The sequence below is a fragment of the Uranotaenia lowii genome, chromosome 3 (assembly GCF_029784155.1).
Source record: "Uranotaenia lowii strain MFRU-FL chromosome 3, ASM2978415v1, whole genome shotgun sequence".
Lineage (NCBI taxonomy): Eukaryota > Metazoa > Arthropoda > Insecta > Diptera > Culicidae > Uranotaenia > Uranotaenia lowii.
Genome location: NC_073693.1, coordinates 310,599,639 through 310,619,923, shown reverse-complemented (window position 1 = coordinate 310,619,923; position 20,285 = coordinate 310,599,639). Strand labels below are relative to the sequence as shown.

Sequence of the window (20,285 nt, the reverse complement as noted above, 5' to 3'; positions counted from 1 at the left end):
ATTGTTCCTGTCAAGAGACGTGAAGTTTGATGAAAATAGTTTTCCGTTTGCTGCTAAGGTTCCTTGCGAAAGTCCGTCGAGTGTGGTCCCTATTCAATATGATTTCCAAGTTGAAGAAGTGCGGCCACATGAAAACCCCGTTGAAAGCGAAGAGGTGCCCCCGCCGGATCAGAACAGAAGCATCATGACTGACGACGAAGACGATGACGTTGACGAAACCGGAGCGCTCCCTTCGCAAACAGACCGTGGTTCGAACCTCGATATGGTAACCCCGAGGCGCGGCGAACGGGAGCGCAAGCTCCCCGGTAAGTTTAAAGACTTTGTTGTTGGAAAACTTTTCACTGCCGCGCAATCCTGTCCTACAGATATTGTTCCAAACGTTGATGCTGTTGTGGGACAAGATGAGGTCGAACATTCCATTTCCGATGCTCCTGAGGCGTATAAGGACATTGCTGGGCGAGACGATGAGATTTTCTGGAGGCAAGCGGTCGATGAAGAACTGAAGTCCCTGGCTGACAACCACGTGTGGCGGCTGGTAGAACGACCAGCTGGCGTGGTTCCTCTCAAATCCAAATGGGTGTTCCGGGTCAAGCAAGACGAAAATGGAAAACCTGTGCGATACAAGGCTCGTTTAGTCGCTAAAGGTTTCCTGCAGAAGGCTGGCGTCGATTATAGCGAAACTTATTCCCCTGTTGCTAAGTTGGCGACAATACGAACTGTTCTGGCTGTAGCGGTGCACCGGAAGATGTTCATCAATCAACTCGATGTCAAGACGGCGTTCCTGTACGGTGAACTAGAAGAAGACGTCTATTTGTCCATACCCGATGGAGTCACCGCAAAGCCGAATCTGGTGTGCAAGTTGGAACGGTCACTGTATGGACTCAAGCAAAGCCCACGATGTTGGAATAATAAACTGAATGACATCCTTCTGGTTTTCGGTTTCAAGCGTTCCTGCCATGACTATTGCTTATATACCCGAAACGACGATCGAGGGCGGGTGTTTATCGTCATCTACGTTGACGACCTGCTCATCGTTGGCAATCGTCTGGAGCTGATGAAGCAGATCAAGCTATCACTTTCCAAAAACCTTCAGATGACGGACCTTGGGGAAGTGAACCTCTTTCTCGGAATCAAGATCCGATATGATCGTTCTGCTGGTTTGATGTCTCTGAGTCAAGAAGTCGCTGTGGATCGTGTGTTGGCGAAATTCGGCATGGAAGATTGCAACCACGTGAAAACACCAATGGAGAAGGCCTGTTTTCTACCAACGAATGAAGGAAATCCGGTCTGTCATCCTTATCGTGAGCTACTTGGAAGTCTCATGTACACAATGCTATGTGTCCGTCCCGATATTGCATTCGCTGTTGCATACTTGGGAGGTTTCCAAAGTCAACCTGGCGAAGCACACTGGCAAGCGCTGAAAAGAGTGGTCCGATACATGAAAGGCACGAAGAACCTCAAGCTCCAATTCAAGCGAGACGAAAAGGCTGAAGTATTGATCGGGTTCGCTGATGCGGATTGGGCGTCGGATACTGAAGATAGGAAATCCGTGAGCGGTTATGTCTTCAAGGTATTCGGCAATACGGTGTCCTGGGCCAGTAGGAAGCAACAAACCGTTGCATTGTCATCCTGTGAGGCAGAGTATGCAGCCTTAAGCGTAGCTGCTTCCGAAGGACTGTGGCTACAAGGAATCTTAGAAGATCTGCAGCAAGTTCCCCCTGGTAAACCGTTCAAGATTTTTGAAGACAATCGTGGCTGCATTGCGATGGCCACAAACACCGAGAACAAGCGTGTGAAGCATATTGATGTGAAACACCATTTCCTGCGAGATCATGTGGCACATGGAAGGCTGCAGATCGTACCAATAGGAACAACAAACCAACTTGCAGATGCGTTCACCAAAGCACTGGAACCTGGACGTTTCTGCAACCTGCGGCCCCTCCTGGGATTGACCGATTCAGGGCGGGTGTTGGAATAATCGGCAATCAAAGAATGCTGGTTACCGGTCACCTCTATGGAAACGGAAGTTTTCTTTAATAAACAACCGTGAAAATTTTCTCAGTCTACATTAAGCTCTCCACCAAGCTGCCAATAAATCTTTTCCACTGTAAATCTTGTTTAAGTTATTTTTAACCAAATATCAAGAATCAAGATGAATCAATCTTCAAATCATTATTTTGCAAGAGAGGACAAAACATGAAGTCATCGGAATGAAATATTATTATTTTTAGTATGCATTGAGATTGAATTAATTACGAGCGTTAAAATCCCAGACAAAACAAAAAAACAATCTACATTATTGAAAACACATTTTTCCATAGCCTGAGAATTAACGAATTTGGCATGACGAAGATTTTTGATGCGATATGCGATGCGATTTGATACTTTATATTATGTGTATAGCACCAAACCGAATAGCGACAGAAGTACTAGCGACGCTTTTTTACTAGCGAGATTCCTGTCATTCGTAGGTTTGTTTTTCTTTTTTCAGTCCAGTAGGCGATTTCGATGCAGTAGTCGAACATTGTTTATGTTATTTACTGTACATATTCCTTAGGCCATCAATCGCATGCTTTAAGTCTCCTAGGAAACTTGCTATGCGTCGTTGTTATTTTCAACGTCGCGACGGATGCGACATGTCGCTAGTAGGCAAAGCTGCTATGATTACTAGCGCTCATATTTTAGATTTTTTCTGCATGTATAATATGCTGGTCGAATTCAATTATGTTGTCGTTAAAATGTAACAAATCGTACATATATGAGAAGTTAAAAAAAGGAGTTGTGTACGGTGAATAATCTATTATAGGAAATAATACCATTCGCAACGCAAAAAATTGGACTGCGCACTCATAACTGCGAAATTTGTGCGATCTGTCAAATCAGTATAAAATCTGACGGTTTTCTACACGCTAACCGCTTTTCAGTTAAACTTTATACGGATAACTCCGACTGCAAAACAAAGCACGATATCCAACATTCAATGAATGATCGCTACCGTGTCGTCGAACTCTAAACTTAATTAAACAACTACAGGTTTTCATTTTTTTTCGTGAATTTGTCCGCTGATTGAACCCATCGCAAACAGGTTTTTTTATTATTCATTTTTCCGTGATTTTGACCGCTGATTGACCAAGCTCAAGGCAAACACAATTTTTTGTTTTATAAATATTTGGTATACATGTTTGTTTGACAACTTTTTATTAAATCATCTTTCAATGTTTTCCGCTTGTTCATCCGATTTAATTTCAGTCGATAAATAATCCTTATGTAGAACAATGCTAATTTTTTTCTTGAATACTGTAATTTTTTTTACAGTGGTACCCTACGGGAGCCCAAATCAGCTATCGCAGAAATAGAAAAAAAGAGTGGATCAGCAATATCCAGAGCTCGCTTCTCTTTGCGTATCGCTATTTGGTGAGCATGCTACGAGAAAAAAACAAAAACAAATCATCCACGAGCGTGTGTATGTGATTTGCTCTGTCCCGGTCGCTCTCACGTGGCAACCGCACTTTTGTTTATATGCCGTTCTTGTCTACCGCATCATTCAAATTGGACAAAAATGGCGTCCGCCGAAGTCGCCATTGAAGCGTTTGCTTCATTCAACCGTTTGCTCAAGAAAACGCCAAGGGGAGCTGGGGGATATATGATGTGGTTCAATTCGACAGTTGCAATTTTTAGCAATAAAACATAAACAAAATTATGAGTCTAAAAATTACAAGAAAAAAAATGACTTTTTAAATGGTTTCTCAAGGAATCTCTTTCAAAATCAAACGAAATTTTACAATTTGTTTTATTTCATCAAGTAACGGACTTTATTTGACTTTGCAGTCGCAGTATTTGAGTAAATTTAATTGTTACTAACAGTGTGCAGATCAACGTTTTTTCACATCACCTCTTTTTTGGTGTCATTATTCGAAGTGAAAATATTTTCGAAAGTTTTTTTTTTAACTATAAATCTTTATTATAAAAAAAATCGTCAGCCTTTTCGGCTATCTTCAGCCGCACATTTTGTCAGTTTCTTAAACATGCTTACGTACCCGCATGTTAACTTTCTATTTATCACATTACTTTTACTTGTGTTTGTCTTTCTGGATCAGTTACCGATCGAAAGTTGGAAAATAGATTGTTATTTTTTAGGAATGATTATTCTGAGAAAATGAACGTTTTTGTCGAATGTAACAGAACGCAGAACAATTATTAACAAAGGTTCAAAAATGTTACTATTAAACAGCTTGGTGCTATGCGCTATTGAAAAAGTTCAGATCGATCGTGATCCACGTGCTCTTTGTGCAGAAATCCGATCCTTCAGCACATCTCCCTGTCTATTGATTTATTTACTTTCTCTTTAGTCTACGGTTTTCGGAGGCACCTCAATCAGATCCTAGCTCCTAAATGATGAATTTAGCATGACGATTTCCTCTTCGCTATCGTCATCGGAATCCGTCACCGGATCCCGATCGTCATCGTAGTACGGTTGAAGTTCTGCAGGAAAGATGAAAGTAAATCGATCAATTAAAGAATCACTAAACATTCAACTTAAAGAACTCACTTTTAACAGGAGCCCGGAACAGCTCCGTTTCCCCATCGTCGTCATCGTCGAACAGTCGCTTTGTCTGTTCCTCGCCTTTTTGCGGCAGCATCGAGAAGCTGTAATAGTAGCGGGAATTGTGTCGCCGCTTCTGAATGAACATGAAGCACATGATGCCGCAGGCAATTATGGCAACAGATGCACAACCGGCCAAGATGACGAACAACAGCCGCGGAATTCCGAGCACCCGTTCGTCTCGTTTCAGGTGGAAGATCACTCCGGACAGATCGTTCAGCGGTCCAATGTGGACAGTTCTGTAAGACAAAATTTGTAAGAAACGCGAGAGACTTGATTAAGATAAAATATTTACCTCTCATCGGATGAATATCCGGACGCTTCCACGTGCAGAACCAGATTTTTCTGGTTGACGCCACTCAGGTGGAATTTACCGATGGGATCGGTGTACGTTGTCAAATTGACCAACTTGTTCTGAATGAAAACCTTGGAATTCGGCAGCGGGTGGTTGGCCTCATCCAACACCAGTCCGGAAATCCGTCCCTGCATCTCGACTCCACCATCTTGCGGGAAGATTTTCATTCGATCCATGGGTTCCATAACCGCAAAACTATCGTGATGCTCCGGCTTGCCGGTAGGAACCTGTCCCAGCCGCTGAGGAGTCGGGTGAAGGGGTTCCACCGTGCCCCTTCCAACAGGTAGTCCGACCTCCTGCATAATGATGTCTCCCATGTCCAGGATTTGGTTTTGATTCAGGGTAACCGCCTGGATTCTCGAAGTATAGTTCATGCAACTGAACTCGATCTCCATCGGTCCCGAGGGCAAAACTACCCTGAAGTGCGCCAAATTCGGAGTCACCTTGTAGATCAAGTTGTTGCCCCGGACCTTCAAAATTGCCTTCCTCAGAGGATTGCCATTGACATCTCGCACATATCCCTTGATTCCGGTATCGATCAGGTGCAAGAAGTTGGTCATACGTTCGAGATTCTGGCGCCATACGGTGGCGATCTCCGCTTCCGGTGGCATTTTGCAGCACCCAACCTGCAGTGTGAACAGTGGAACCTTGTACAGGCTATGTAGCTGATTGGTTACCCTCTGGATGGCGTCGGCTTGGTTCAACCGGCTTGCGGTCGACGGACATTGCTCGTTGCTGATCACGGTGTATTTGTGACCCTTGATCTTCTCCGCGAATCGCGGGTAGATGGCCACCTTGTCGTCGGTGTTGGGGTAGCTGTGAGGAAGAATATGATTCATTAATACGTGATATATTCGCATGACCCTCGGGTTTTCTTAAAATATACTTGAATTGCTAAGTTCGTAGCTAAAAATCTCACGCTCATGTACATCCGTCGCCTCCTGGTGGCAGTACCAGAGGAAGTCACCTTGGACTTGTTATGTGGATAGAATTTGTATTACGTAAAGTCGATTCTAGACCTGAGATTGTAAATAGTAGTTCGTGATCACATGATGCTTAACACATCGTACTTACTTCTAGGATTAAAGGACTTCTGTTACGGAACACTGAGGTTTTGACGATCTCTATGTCTTTTTGTGCTTCTCAGTATGGAATGAGCTCTTCGTAGTTTTGTAAAGTATGCTCTATTGAACTTCTACTTCCGCCTTATAAGCAAAAGTGTACAATATAGCGTTCTTTGAGCCTGTGCACTTGACCAAAGCCATTCGGGTGGGTTGGTCGTAAGCGGAAGGTCGTAAGCTCAAATGAAAGTAAGGCCGAATTGATAAGACGACACAAAGTCGCCTGTGGTTATATACCTACCAAGCTTTCTACTTTGTGTCTAGGTTTACTGTGGTTCGCCTTCAGTAAAAAAGGCGATTCTACACAGTTTCAACGCGTAACGCGGCTTTAAATCCATTCGACACTTATGAACATCAAGGGGCTACCACGACATCACTTCAACAGCCCGCGAGTTCGAGCCCAAGAGTAAACATCGAACACAGTTGTACTGGATAAGTTTTTCAATAACTGTCCGCCAACTGCAAAGTTGATATGAAGTCTTGAATTCCATAAAGATGTTAAAACGACTAAATTATCGAAACAAAATAAACTGTTTAAGGTCGGCAATTCTTGAAAAGTCTACAAATGTTACTCCTAACTTGAACACTGAACTCCTCCAAACCATTTCGTTCATTCGTCAATAAGTCCCAAACATTCAGAATACGAAATGTCAATTTGGCCATGAATGTCAAAAAAGGTCTTAATTCGCAAATCTGATCCGAGTATCATGGGATGACCTTGGAAATCTAGCTCAACACAAGACCAAATTTGCCGATTTTTCATATGGGTTTTTCATGCACGGACAAAATTTCTCATGCAGCATCACTCATGATTACCGATGAGTGTTCAGAAGGATTTAGACACCTCTATGAGTCAAACTTTATATTTCCGGATCCTGCTCGTTCTTCGTTCTCGGCATCCTCCAACATCTTCCTAGACTCCTTGAGTGCCGCAACTCTTCGACAGGTCAACAAATAACCTCTGCTTTGTGAACGAAGGGATCAAGAATTCGACAATTAAATCAGCTCCAGCTCCAGCTCCTCTTGTTAAAACTGTCCCGCATCATCCAGCCCTAGTGATTTCACTCGATGTCACTAAAATACATGCCTCAGAAGAGAAAACCTCGTCTTTCTATCACGATTTTAGGAACGTTGACATCGAAGATATATTGTGAATTTAAATAAAATTTTTAGAAACGTCGCTGGTGAACTGGCAACAAAACACAGACTTCCGACAATCTAGTATTTCACTTTTCCTTGTCGGAAGTCTTTCGGAAGTCGGAAGTCCGGAGTCCGGACTGTGGTATCCCGGCGAGCGAATCAAACTGCAAGAGTATTGAGATAATAAATAGCGAGCATAATCGAGAGCAGGGCTCAGTCTAGATAGGACCGGAAAGCGGTTCAGATGGAAATACCGTACGGACTTCCGAAGTAAAATTTAGTGCTGGGGCTATTATATCCCTCATTTTTGTGATATATTTTAAAGATGTACTCTCGCTCCTTGACAGCAAATAACTTGTATATGCCGACGACCTGAAACTCTTTCACACCATAAACGGCCAAGAGGACATCGATTTCCGGCAACAGCAATTCAATGCGTTTGCTCAATGGTGTGACTTCAATAACCTGTCCCTAAATCGCAGTAAATGCTCGGTCGTATAATTTTCTCGTAGGCGACACCTTCTTTATGCTGAGTACGCTCTCGGAGACGGAATCATTTCTCGGGTGGACAACATCAACGATCTGGGCGTTATTCTCGATCAACGGCTGGAGTTTAAGACTCACACAAACTATATCGTCGACAAAGCATCTAAAAGCCTTGGTTTCGTATTTCGCATGGCCAAAGACTTCCAAGACGTGTATTGCCTGAAAAGTCTTTACTGCTGTATTGTTCGTTCCATTCACGGGTATGCTTCAGCTGTTTGGTGCCCTTTCTTCCAGAATGGGGCTGGGAGAATCAAGGCTATCCAACGTCGCTTCCCAGCAAACATGAAATCGTTTCACAAATGATAACTCAAGTCGTTTACAATGGTGTTGTAAATCGCAATTGCAACTGCAGAGTGAAAAGATCGTATAAAATGTCGTCCGAAGTCAGTTTAAATCGGATATGACAGAAAATCCGCCATGTTTATATGTTTTGAAATGATTTTGGTCCCGCGCGAGCTTCAAGTGAGAGTATCTTCGTTACGTTCTCCCTGCAACCAGCAGTGCATCCAGATGGCTTAAGACCAGATGAAAATTGAGTAATATTGATTAATGAGAAAACTGGAAAACATTTTCAGTGGCAACGATTTGAAGGCTTTGAGAGAAAAATCATGCGCTCCCTTGGATTCTTCCTTTAGGCACGAATAAGGTGTTGGATAGCGACCAATTGGTGTAGTTTTCGTCGCTTTAGGAAGAAATGAAATTTATGTATGTATATTGCTTTACATTGGTAGGTAAATGCTGTTTTTCAACTTTCATACGATCATTCTATAAGTTATATAGAACGTATCTGTACCAACACGTGAAAAGGATTTATCTCCAAAAGTAAACAAAAACCATTTTCAGTACCTCGCGATAGGCCAACACTTGCACTACTTAACGGTAAAACCCTTTTGAGAAAATAATATTCCGTTATATTAAAAACTCAATTTGAGTAAAGGATCTATAAAAATTCTTAAACCAGAACTGTCACCCTTTACTTGGATGTACACCCTTTACCATGGATATACACCCTTTACTCCGAAACCATTTTTCGCTACTACTCCGCCAACAAACTCAAAATAATCAATTTAACTCTTTATTCAACATAAAAACATAGTTACAAATGAATGCGAGCTTGTAACTTAAGCTAAATATAAGAAAATAGCAAAGGGTGTATAAACAGGTTAGACAAAATGTTACGTGAAGTAGGTTCTATCTACGATAGCGCGTTATTTTTTTCATGAAAATTGATATTCCTCTATTCCAACATATAGAGGATGCTTCTAAAAATCGTTTGTCTTTCATAAAAATCAAAAATTTCAAGTTATTTTTAATTAGCGATTTGAAATAGGTTGTATTTTTTTCAAACGCGTTTTTCTCAATACGCCCTCCTGGATATAGATCCTTTTTGTGTGTTGGTAAATATTTGACACTTTATTCAAAATAAAAACATAGTTGCAAATGAACGCGAGCTTAAAACTAAAGCTATAAATGAGAAAATAGCAAAGGGTGTATAAACAAGGGAGATAAAATATTACGTGAGCTAGGTTCTATCTACGATAGCGCGTTGTTTTTTCATGAAAATTGATATTCCTCTATTCCAATATATAGAGGATACTCCTAAAAATCGTTAGGCTATCATAAAAATTAAAAATTTCAAGTAACTTTTAATTAGCGATTTAAAATAGGTTGTATTTTTTTCAAACGCGTTTTTCTCGATTCGCCATATAGGGAGATAGATCCTTTTCACGTGTTTGTACAGGTATATCAACACAGCATAAAAATATAGCTACAAAAATGTTTGCTGGGTTCATCTGGTATGCTCTACGTCGTTGTTGCTGATCATTCCTCTCAGTGTGCGTCCCATAAAATTGAGAAACAGTTTTTGCAGCTCTATGGTCCTATTCGTCTTAACAACTACGGAGCGAACAGCGCCTTTATCGGCATATTGAAATCGTTCAAGCGCTTTTCTGAGCATCCCGGAGAAATTTTTCAGCTGTTTCAAAAACTGTATAGACATTAGGCTGCCCCAAATTTGTAATTTGTAATTGTAGTTGTAATTACTATTAAGTTATCATTAGTATCTACGTACGATCCGGTCATTTTATTCAAATAAACAAATAAACAAACTTTTTCTGTGATGGCGAAAACAGTGAAGCATGGCAGTTTTGCTGAACAAGCTCGCTATCAAGAGGAGAAGAAGAACTACTCAGCTACTCCGTATTGAAACGTGAGCGTTCAAATAAAAGGGACACCTTATGGCCGAAGAAAGGACTCAAATGCCATATTCGTTTTCATCCTGGTGGTGCACCGGTAGTGCACCAAGTGCTGTCAAAGCGTTTTTTTATATGAAGATGACAGCAGTTGGTGCACAACCATCTTTCCACCAGATGAAAACGAATATGGCAAAAAACATGTCCACACATGCCGTCGTTTTACATTTTTCGATAAACGCTGGAAGGTCGCTTTGGAAGGGTATCTTTGGAAGGGAATATTTTTCTAAGTTAACTCATGTTATGACCTTCCATTGAAAAATCACAGAACTCAGTTATCTGTCTTGGTTCTTTTTAATCACCTTCCGAAAAAGTCTATTTAAGTGTATTTGCTACCATTTGATAAAATTCTGGGTAAAGGACTTAACGGAAGACCGTCATTTGATGCCAATGCGATATTCTCGGAACAAAGGCTGGTATATCTGATTGCAGTTTGGATAATACAATTGCAAAAAAGTCTTTTAATGACCATCGGATACTCCCGTTTGAGCATGACGAACTCATGATCCTTAGAAATGTAAGTACGTACGTTTGAGGTCTTGACCTTAATGACAAAAGAGGGAAGTCTGATTATGAAACCTTACGGCTATATTCGGACAAGTCGGCAATCAATACTTACAACACATCATTTCCACCGGCAGCAAAGTTCAACGCCAGATCGTATTCCTCCTCCTGCAGCATTCGCAGCAGCATATCCTTCTGTTTGTCGGTTTCCGCACTCAGCAACTTATCGGCCAGTTCTTCCTTCACCGTTGGATCACAGACGCTCCTATTCGATTGGAACTGCTCCAACAGCAGTTCCGAATCGATCTTGATCGGCACGAAGTGTAGCACCACATTCTGCAACAGCTTCAGTATTTCCGGTTCCGGAATTTGGTAACCAGCCAGAACGTGTCGGGCTAGGTTCATAACCAACTCACGCCCGATCATGGTACTTTGGAACAGCGACGATAGCACCAGAACGTGCAGCTTCGTTTCCTCAGGGTTACCGATCTGCGATAAAACAAAAAACTTTGAAACAGAAACTTTTTTTAAAGGGAAACTAGGGTTAAGTACTTCGTGGGTAATCTTGACCGAGGGGTACATCATCGAGACCTCGTTGTCTCCGAATTCAACCGAGGCCGTTTTGTAGTGTTTGTTCTCGAATTCGCCCATATTTTTGCGGATCTCCACATCGGTGTGGTAGCGAGTTCGGACCACGTTTTCAAGGGTGCGGTAATCGTAGGCCGAGGACCAGTGCTGAGGATCGTCTCTCATCAGCTGGAAGTCGACAACCACCGCTTTGGTAGCTTCCGGAGGAATAAGGACCTCCGTTGTGTGTGGTTCATAGCTGAAAAAAACAAATATGTTACACACTGAGTATCACGTTGAAGAATGGTAGATACCCATCGGCCTCAGCAGTAATGTTGTACAGTCCCGGAAGTAGCATCCGGTAATAGTCCCCATTTTTCGTGGTATAAGTAACGTGCTGAATATTGTTGACCTGTATCGTGGCATGAGGAATTGCATGACCTATGGTGCTCTGTACCATTCCGGTAATTCCATGTTGAGCTTGTTCAACGTATCGAAGAAGTGCTTCACGGTTCTGCAACCAGAAGCTTGGTAGTTCATCGGCTTTGGGGAATTTCGTACATCCGACTTCCAGCGTAAGTTCGTACGCTCCTCCGACAATGTAGGACCAATCCTGCATTCCACCGGTAACTGAATACCACGCAGCTCCATTGGTGATCCCGTCCTTAAACGATTCCTTCAGATAGCTCGGACAAGGTTTACCGAAGTGCATTGTTGTGTGAGCCTAGAATTGTAAAACATTAACTCTCTAATCATCGTGACATCAAATTTAAACTTACGTCGGAATACGTATGCGCCAGATACTTGAACATTTCGTTTTCCTCTGTAGGGTTATAGACCGTCCTCGGGTTATCGTTCATATAGGCGAAATCCTTCGGCGAATCATCGTACGGGTAGTTTGCAACTAGTGCCCCTCCATGCAAGTTGGCCGACAGCACAAACGGAATCGACTGGGACCAGTTCATGACCGCCAAGGTCTCGACCTCCTGCTTCTCATTGTACTTATTGCGACCGAACTGATCCGGGAAGTTCCGGTTCAAATCGACGTTGTTGGCATTCGCTCGTCCCTTCAAGTTGTCCTTATCTTCGATTTCGGAAATCTCATATCCATCCGGGTTCATCGAGAACAGCAAATGTAACCGGGTGTTATTTACCAACTTACTAACCCGTTCCGATCCATTTCGGTTGTAGTTTTCGCACAGATATTTAGCAAACAGCAGTAACATCTCCCGGCCTACAACCTCGTTTCCGTGCATGTTGGCGATGTATTTGACTTCCGGTTTGCCGGCAATGTGTCGACCGGGGTCCCGGGTGATTTCCATAACCCAGAGGTCTCGCTGTTGAACGGTTTTGCCGATCGAGTATAGCTTCGTTATCGAGGGATACTGGCCGTTAAGGTCGTGGATAAAGCTGGAATGAGAAGGGTTTTGTATTTGAAATTTTTATCCTTACAAAATGCTAACAACCGTAATTTAAGAATGATGGTATTAATTCAGGTTTGCTGGTAATTTATCTGATAACAATTTCTGAGTACCTACTGAACTGGAGTTCAGGTTTAATAAAGACGAGACTAGTCTTTAAATATACTTATTATCGTTTGCAATTAGTTTCTAAAATCTAAGCGTGGTGTGGAGGTGATCACCACATAATCGGAAAAAAATTGTTACAAAATACACGAAAATGCTCGAAGTTTTATATAAATCCAGAGCTTCTGCTTCACGATATACCCTTGAATTTTCAAAATTTGTCCGCTACGTGGGAATATTCATGAAATAAAAGAACTTATTTAATTTGTCGTTATGGTAAGAAATTCAAATTGCATTCAAATTTTCCATAAAGTTAATCAATTTTCCTATAGGCGCATCAGTGGCGAGGGCTTCTAAAACCAAATTTTTCTTTGGTTGAATAATTCACAGAAGTTTTGTTTTATGATAACATACAACTTTAGTTTTACGAAAAAGTTTATCGTTCTGGAAACATTTTTTATATTTTTAATTTGCATAACCACATGGTCTGAAGAACTTATTTTCATTACTTTTTAGGTTGCAAATATTGAACATAATATTATTATTCGAGTTGTTATCGTTTTTCCCAACCCCGCCTTCCGACCGGGTTTCTACACACAAAACTTTCGGGGCTCCACTTAGCAAAATTTCACTGTTACTTTCCGTTAGCAAAAATATTTTTTTACCGACGATTGAAAAACGAACAAAACGAAACGGAGTAGAGTAGAGATGGTACCAGCGCAATATTTGGATCATTTTTATTATTATTATTTCCGATAACAGAGAGGCAAACTTTAGTTTAAATGCTGGCACGGGTAATTTATACCATGACTCATATTCAATATACTTGGATAATAACTGTTACCGTCAAACGGGGCATCATGCAAAAGTAGGGTTAGATGCAACATTTGTATACCACAACACTCATTCAATTTTTATTTCAATATAATGTAATAAAGTTATCGTTGAATGATAACAAATTGATGATGACATAGTTTTTAATATCGTGAAAGAGTTTTTTAAAGTTTTTGATTCTCATAAAAAATTTAAAAAATCGAGCAATAGATGTACAAATTTTTACATTTTTCGATGCCTTAAAAAACTTTACCTAGTATGACGGATTGGCTTAATGATATCATCTACAAACTTTATATTGCTTTCATTATCCTATACCAACACTCTTGGTGTATAAATGTTTTTCGGACAATCTCCAAATTTTTTAAAATAAATATTTTTATAATTCAGTTAGCCGTCTGGGGCAAAATGCAACAAAATGCAAATCAGAACTAAATCTCATAAATCGCGATTCCATGTGCTGGGATATGATTGTTTTGCATGATGCGTTTGTAAACATTAAAATTTCATCCACCCTAAGATTTATTTACATGATTTAAGATAATAGAATATTTTGTAGTATTTTTTACCCCTAAATGTATGCAGCATATTAACACTCTTTTCTTGAAAACATTTTTTACAGAAAAAATGTAATATTTGATTCGAACAAAACCAAAAATTACTGCAATTGGTGCTTTATGCGTCATGACATCACAAATGTATGAAACACTTTAAATTTTCAAACGTTTTCATTTGATTTTTCATTAATTACAGAGTTTGTTGCAACTTACCCCTTTTTCATAGTAGGGTGAAAATCGCATGTTTTTGTAAATTTAAAAATAACTGGTTGAACCAATAATTTTTCTGGCTACGTCAATTTGGCGTCCCAACAACCTTAAAACTTTTGATGTACAAGAGGTATGTTTATCTGTAGGCATTAAGATTTTAGAAGCCATTGAAGTTGAAAAATTGTTGCATGTTGCCCCAGTTGACGTTACCCTGCTTCATGAGATTTCATTCTATAAGAGAATATAAAAAAATTATAATTAAAAGTCGATAAGCTAATAAACCTACATAAAAACTAAAACCTAATTTTGAATCTTTTTTACTAAACTTTATTTAAATCAGGATGCAGATTTTGCCAAAGTTTTTAAGTTTCAGAGATAATACTTAAAAAAAAGACATTCTAAAATTTTTATTAAATTCAATTGAAAAAAAAAATACATTTATTTTGGACATAACAAATTATATTTTGAAGATTTAAATCTTAAATATTTGAATATATTTAACATATTTGTGAAGGAGTCGGTGGAAATTTTTTGGTTGAAGACTTCTTCAGAATTTCTTGAAAATTTCGTCAATTCATAAATTTTTGTAGAGTTGAAAAAAAAAAATTAAAACTACTTACGTATATTTTTCTCAGAAGTCATCGAAAAAGTAGATCTTTAGTTCTTAACTTTATTTTCAATATATTTTTAACAATTTTAAATTTTTTTTCAGCAGTGCACAAATTTATCAAATGACTTTTTATCTATTTTAAAATTTTAGCTTAAATCTCAGAAGTGGTAGAAAACGCATATTTGGTAGATGTGTTGAATCCAGTCAAAAGCAATAAAAAAAATGGGAATAATTCGTTTATTGAGGAATTTTCTTTCTCTTTATTCGTTGTACCCCTTGGTGGAAATTTTTTGGTTGAAGACTTCTTCAAAATTTCTTGAAAATTTCGTCAATTCATAAATTTTTGTAAAGTTGAAAAAAAAAAAATAAATACTACTTACGTATATTTTTCTCAGAAGTCATCGAAAAAGTAGATCTTTAGTTCTTAACTTTATTTTCAATATATTTGTAACATTTTAAAGTTTTTTTTGAGCAGTGCACAAATTTATCAAATGATTTTTTATCTATTTTCAAATGTTAGCTTAAATCTGAGTGAGATCTGGTAGAAAACGCATATTTGGATTCAACACGTCTAAACCAGTCAAATCCAATAAAAAAAAATGGAAATAATTCGTTTATTGAGGTTTTTTTTCTCTCTTCATTCTTACATTCTTACTTTCCGTAACGAAGGATTCAAATTGCATTTCATCCGTTCCAGGTTAAGAAATGTTAAAAATGTTGTATGAGAGCTTGAAATTAAGAGCAAATCAATGAAAGTAGAGTTCCATGAGCTCCAGATATCAGAATCACATATCATAATTTTAATCAGAATTAAATGTAACTTTGGAATTAAAATTTACATTGAAGAAGAACTTCAGATATGATAAAAACAACACGATATTTCCGAATCACTCTTCAGAAAAATATATCAGAATAATATTAAAATATTTAAGTTTTTAAATTAGTTTTAAATTCATAGCCATGATTATCAAAAACTTATCTCAAATATTTGCTTTTTGCTAACCTTGCGCTAACCTCGATATGAAAAGCTCAGGAAAAGAGATAATTAAAAGTAACCTCAGAATTTTCTCCTTTTCAACAACAAGTGTATTAATTTCGTTTAGAAAATGACATTTATAATGAGGATTCTTTAGAGAGCTCATAAGTCGTTTTTTAATAGTCCTCGGTATACAATATACGAAAATCACCTTTTAATCGAAATTTTATCGCAGGAAATATTTCAAATTTGAAGATTGAAGTTTAATCAAACGATATCGAAATAAGATTATGTACAAAATAGGTTAGAAAAGTTTAAGTTTCTTCTCCAATTTAGAAATTTTTCAAAACACTTCGGATTTAGTTCAATGGAGGAGGCCCCCCTCCTCCCTCCTCACTATATGAACATTTAAAGTATGTTTAAAGTATCTTGTAAAGGTCTGTGCAGATGAGACTCAGAAGATCCTATGACAGACACCACGTAAAATGCCCTTCTAATTGCAAAATATACGTGAGCAAAGTTTAGATGTTTCTCACAAAGTAAGCTGTATAAGGTATTGTTCAACAATGGAGGCAGACCTCGGGAGTGCTATGTTGAAAGTTTTAAAGTTATGGTTATTCAATCATTGAAGCCGTACAAATATCGCTTCCGTGGAAAAAAATTAAAAAAAAAATTTCTTTTAGGTTGCCAAAAAGCCTCAATATTCCCTATTAAATCAAGTTTTTGATCAAAACTTGTATCGCATGTCGACAGTCATATCTGTTCCACCTAATATATGTCACTTCTCTCGTATTGACACATATTCCCTTAGCTTTAGAATGGTTATAGTGTGAAGAAGAGTCAAAGCTCCTTTAATATCGTACTCTGATATTTCGTATCATACGTCAATCCTGGTTCTGGAATCCACTGCTACAGCTTCGTGCAGTGTTAATATCGCTTGTTTCAAATTTGGCGTCACAGAAGCTCATTGTAGTCGTCTAACCAGAGCGCTAACTGGTCAGTTAAATAAAAATATATAAAATCAAGACTTTGTGTTCTGAATCTCCTGTATGGTTAAGCTATGATTCAGAGGTACTATTGTACCTATACACTGAGGTTTTTTTTACGCGGTTTTTTTTTACACGGTTTTTTTTTACGCGGCTTTTTTTACGCGGATTTTCGAATTAACGCGGTTTTTTTTTACGCGGATTTTCGAATTAACGCGGTTTTTTTTTACGCGGATTTTCGAATTAACGCGGTTTTTTTTACGCGGTTTTTTTTTACGCGGATTTTCGAATTAACGCGGTTTTTGAGAGAAAATATTCTAAGACTTTTTCAAAGGAAAACACTTAGAATCTTTTTGTAGTTGGGAAAATCTTAGCTCTGAGACTAAGAACGTGATACATGAGATCTGAGACCTGAGACTTGAGACCTGCAATATGAGACTCGAAATTTGAGACATGAGACATGAGACCCGAGACTTGAGACCTGAGACCTGAGACATGAGACATGAGACATGAGACATGAGACATGAGACATGAGACCTGAGACCTGAGACATAAGACCTAAGACATGAGACCTGAGACATGAGACCTGAGACATGAGACCTGAGACATGAGACCTGAGACATGAGACCTGAGACATGAGACATGAGACCTGAGACATGAGACATGAGACCTGAGACATGAGACATGAGACCTGAGACATGAGACATAAGACCTAAGACATGAGACCTGAGACATGAGACCTGAGACATGAGACCTGAGACATGAGACCTGAGACATGAGACCTGAGACATGAGACATGAGACCTGAGACATGAGACATGAGACCTGAGACATGAGACATGAGACCTGAGACATGAGACATGAAACCTGAGACATGAGACATGAGACCTGAGACATGGAACATGAGACCTGAGACATGAGACGATCTGAATTCCACACTGTCAAATAAGCCTCACTATATTCTACTATTGTATTAATCTAATTGATTTTGTTTTTCATCTTAAAAATAAACTATCATTGTACGCAAATTTTTAAATAATCATGGTTCTTATGCGTTTTTTAGTAACGTGCTTTTTTGCGCGATTTTTTTAATTAAAATGGTTTTTCACGTGGATTTTCGAATTTCGGGTTTTTTTTACGCGGATTTTCGAATTAACGAGGTTTTTTTTTACGCGGATTTTCGAATTAACGCGGTTTTTTTTACGCGGATTTTCGAATTAACGCGGTTTTTTTTTACGCGGATTTTCGAATTAACGCGGTTTTTTTTACGCGGTTTTTTTTTTACGCGGGACGAAATACCGCGTAAAAAAAAACCTCAGTGTATTTACCTTCCACTTAGTGTGTACATGTCCCTCTTTTGCCCGACTTCATTTTTTTTAATGTATGTCAGAATTTACAAAGGAAGTTAAAAAAAAAGTCCTTATTTCCAATATTTTGATTGAAAAAGTTTCATTGCTTAAAAATCCCTATGTGGACAGGCTAAATGCCAACTTTGCCATTATAAAATCGTTTATTTGCCCTCATTGTAGCATCCTGGTTAGAACATTTTCTGATCATTGTAAACTCAAATCTCCTGAATTTTGTAGTTGTGAATCAATAATGTATGATTCTTTTAGCTCATATATGCCTGTTTTTCGATTGCTAGAAAGCTTTTATGTACTCCCGCCTATCCTGATATAAGTGTATCTCATTCTAAGAATTTAAACTAAAATAACAATCTGTCATTTTTCACCCAACGTGGTTATAAGCTTCAATGCTTCAAAATTCCTACGTGGATCGGCTTTATGCCCTAAATATTTTTTTTTTCTAATCCTTTTATGGTTTTCAGGTTTCTCAGGTATATGATGAAATCTGTAAAAAAAAGGCTAGGCACAATTTTCCCGTTTGTTTGGATAACGTGCCGCTATCAAGCCTACCCCTTTTCTGATACCTGATACCTGATGTTAAAAGTATCTTGTAAAGGTCTGTGCAGATGAGACTCAGAAGATCCTATGACAGACACCACGTAAAATGTCCTTCTAATTGCAAAATATACGTGAGCAAAGTTTAGATGTTTCTCACAAAGTAAGCTGTATAAGGTATTGTTCAACAATGGAGGCAGACCTCGGGAGTGCTATGTTGAAAGTTTTAAAGTTAAAAATAAATCAGGTAATAGTGTCAATATTTTCAAGAATTTCAAAAATCTAATTTGGACTTGAGCTGAACGTTAAAAAAAGTCCATTAAAAACTCAAAGTCAAGTCAAAGATTTCTAAGTAAAGTCAAAATTGCCAATTTGAATAAAACTGTAAACATTTCCAAAATAATAAATTTTCAGTCTGCCGAACAATAATTTCCCAGCTAAAAACTTCAAACTCATCCCATGTAGAGATTAAATAAAAAAGTCATGTACCTACATTTTTAAATATTTTCATAACATTTATAAAAACACGAATTGAATTCTTTTTTTCAAGCCATTTTCCAACAACGGAAGCTGAAAATTGGTCACTATAGCCCTATAATAAGAACCCCCTTCCCTGGGGCAATATAAGCATCATTAATAGGGGTACAACGAGCATTTTCTGCCGTAGAAACTAGCATCGAATTCAACTCGATGAAGTTATCTAAATTAAAGAAATACAGCTTGACAGATTTCATCTGACTAGTTGGCCTAGTGCAGTGGTCGGCAACCTTTTCAGTCGGAGGAGCCAAAAACCTCAAATTTTGAACATTTTGGAGTTTGAAAGAGCCACATTAAAGATTTTTTTTTAATTAAAAAAAAATCAAAATAAATGAATGATCAATGAACATTACTTTTTCGAAAATAACTTCAAATGCGTTAGTTTTTTTTCCTCTAACGCTTGGATTTTTCTTTTTATTCCGTTTCTGATTATCTTTAAGAACATCTCTTCTGGATCGTCAACTCTTCTTACATGGTTTGAATGTATGTCAATGTTAATATGTTGGCAAAATCGAGTCAAGAAAGATTTAAGTGCATATAAAGCTTATATGAATGCTTTGCATGATGATAATGCGAAGGATTTTACTTATTTACAAAAGAATAATGTTTATAATATCTTCGGCAAAGACAAGCTTTTAAAATAACGAAGTAAAGAGAAATATTTTTTTTATATTGAATAGCTTTTTTAAGACACTCTCCAGACTTAGTAAATTCTTTCCAAAATCTAGAAGTATGAGGTAAAAATCAATAACATTTATTTAGTCGAAAATTTTAATCTTCAAAAATTATGCTCTTGACAACTGGTAGAATTTTAAAAATTCATGACATCAAGCGAACGAGTCTTCAGAATTTTATGCATCTGGAAAATTCAAAATCTCATTCATTTTTTTAATCCGGGCAAATCCAGACAAAATCAACGTACTTTTCGAAAAAGACAAGAAAAAAGCTGAAAAATAAACACAAGAAAAATGATTTTCTTTACCAAGGCACATCAGAGGCGTTCAAATCTTATTTAACAGTTTAAAAAAATGCATGCGAATTTATTTTGAAAAATTAGTGGA

At 38.3% G+C, this 20,285-nt stretch overlaps 1 protein-coding gene across 1 annotated transcript in view; it reads right to left on the bottom strand.

Annotated features, from left to right (window-relative positions):
• Positions 1–3,794: 3,794 nt before the first annotated feature.
• The window catches only part of LOC129751618 (carboxypeptidase D-like), a 61,828-nt gene continuing 45,337 nt past the window's right edge, over positions 3,795–20,285 (bottom strand). Inside the window, exons 7-13 of the mRNA XM_055747221.1 lie at positions 11,868–12,498; positions 11,403–11,812; positions 11,074–11,347; positions 10,637–11,010; positions 4,899–5,774; positions 4,550–4,842; positions 3,795–4,482 (exon numbers count right to left, since the gene is read on the bottom strand). Of these exons, the coding sequence (XP_055603196.1) occupies positions 4,382–4,482; positions 4,550–4,842; positions 4,899–5,774; positions 10,637–11,010; positions 11,074–11,347; positions 11,403–11,812; positions 11,868–12,498 (2,959 nt within the window). The 3' untranslated portion in view covers positions 3,795–4,381. The remainder of the gene's footprint in view (positions 4,483–4,549; positions 4,843–4,898; positions 5,775–10,636; positions 11,011–11,073; positions 11,348–11,402; positions 11,813–11,867; positions 12,499–20,285) is intronic.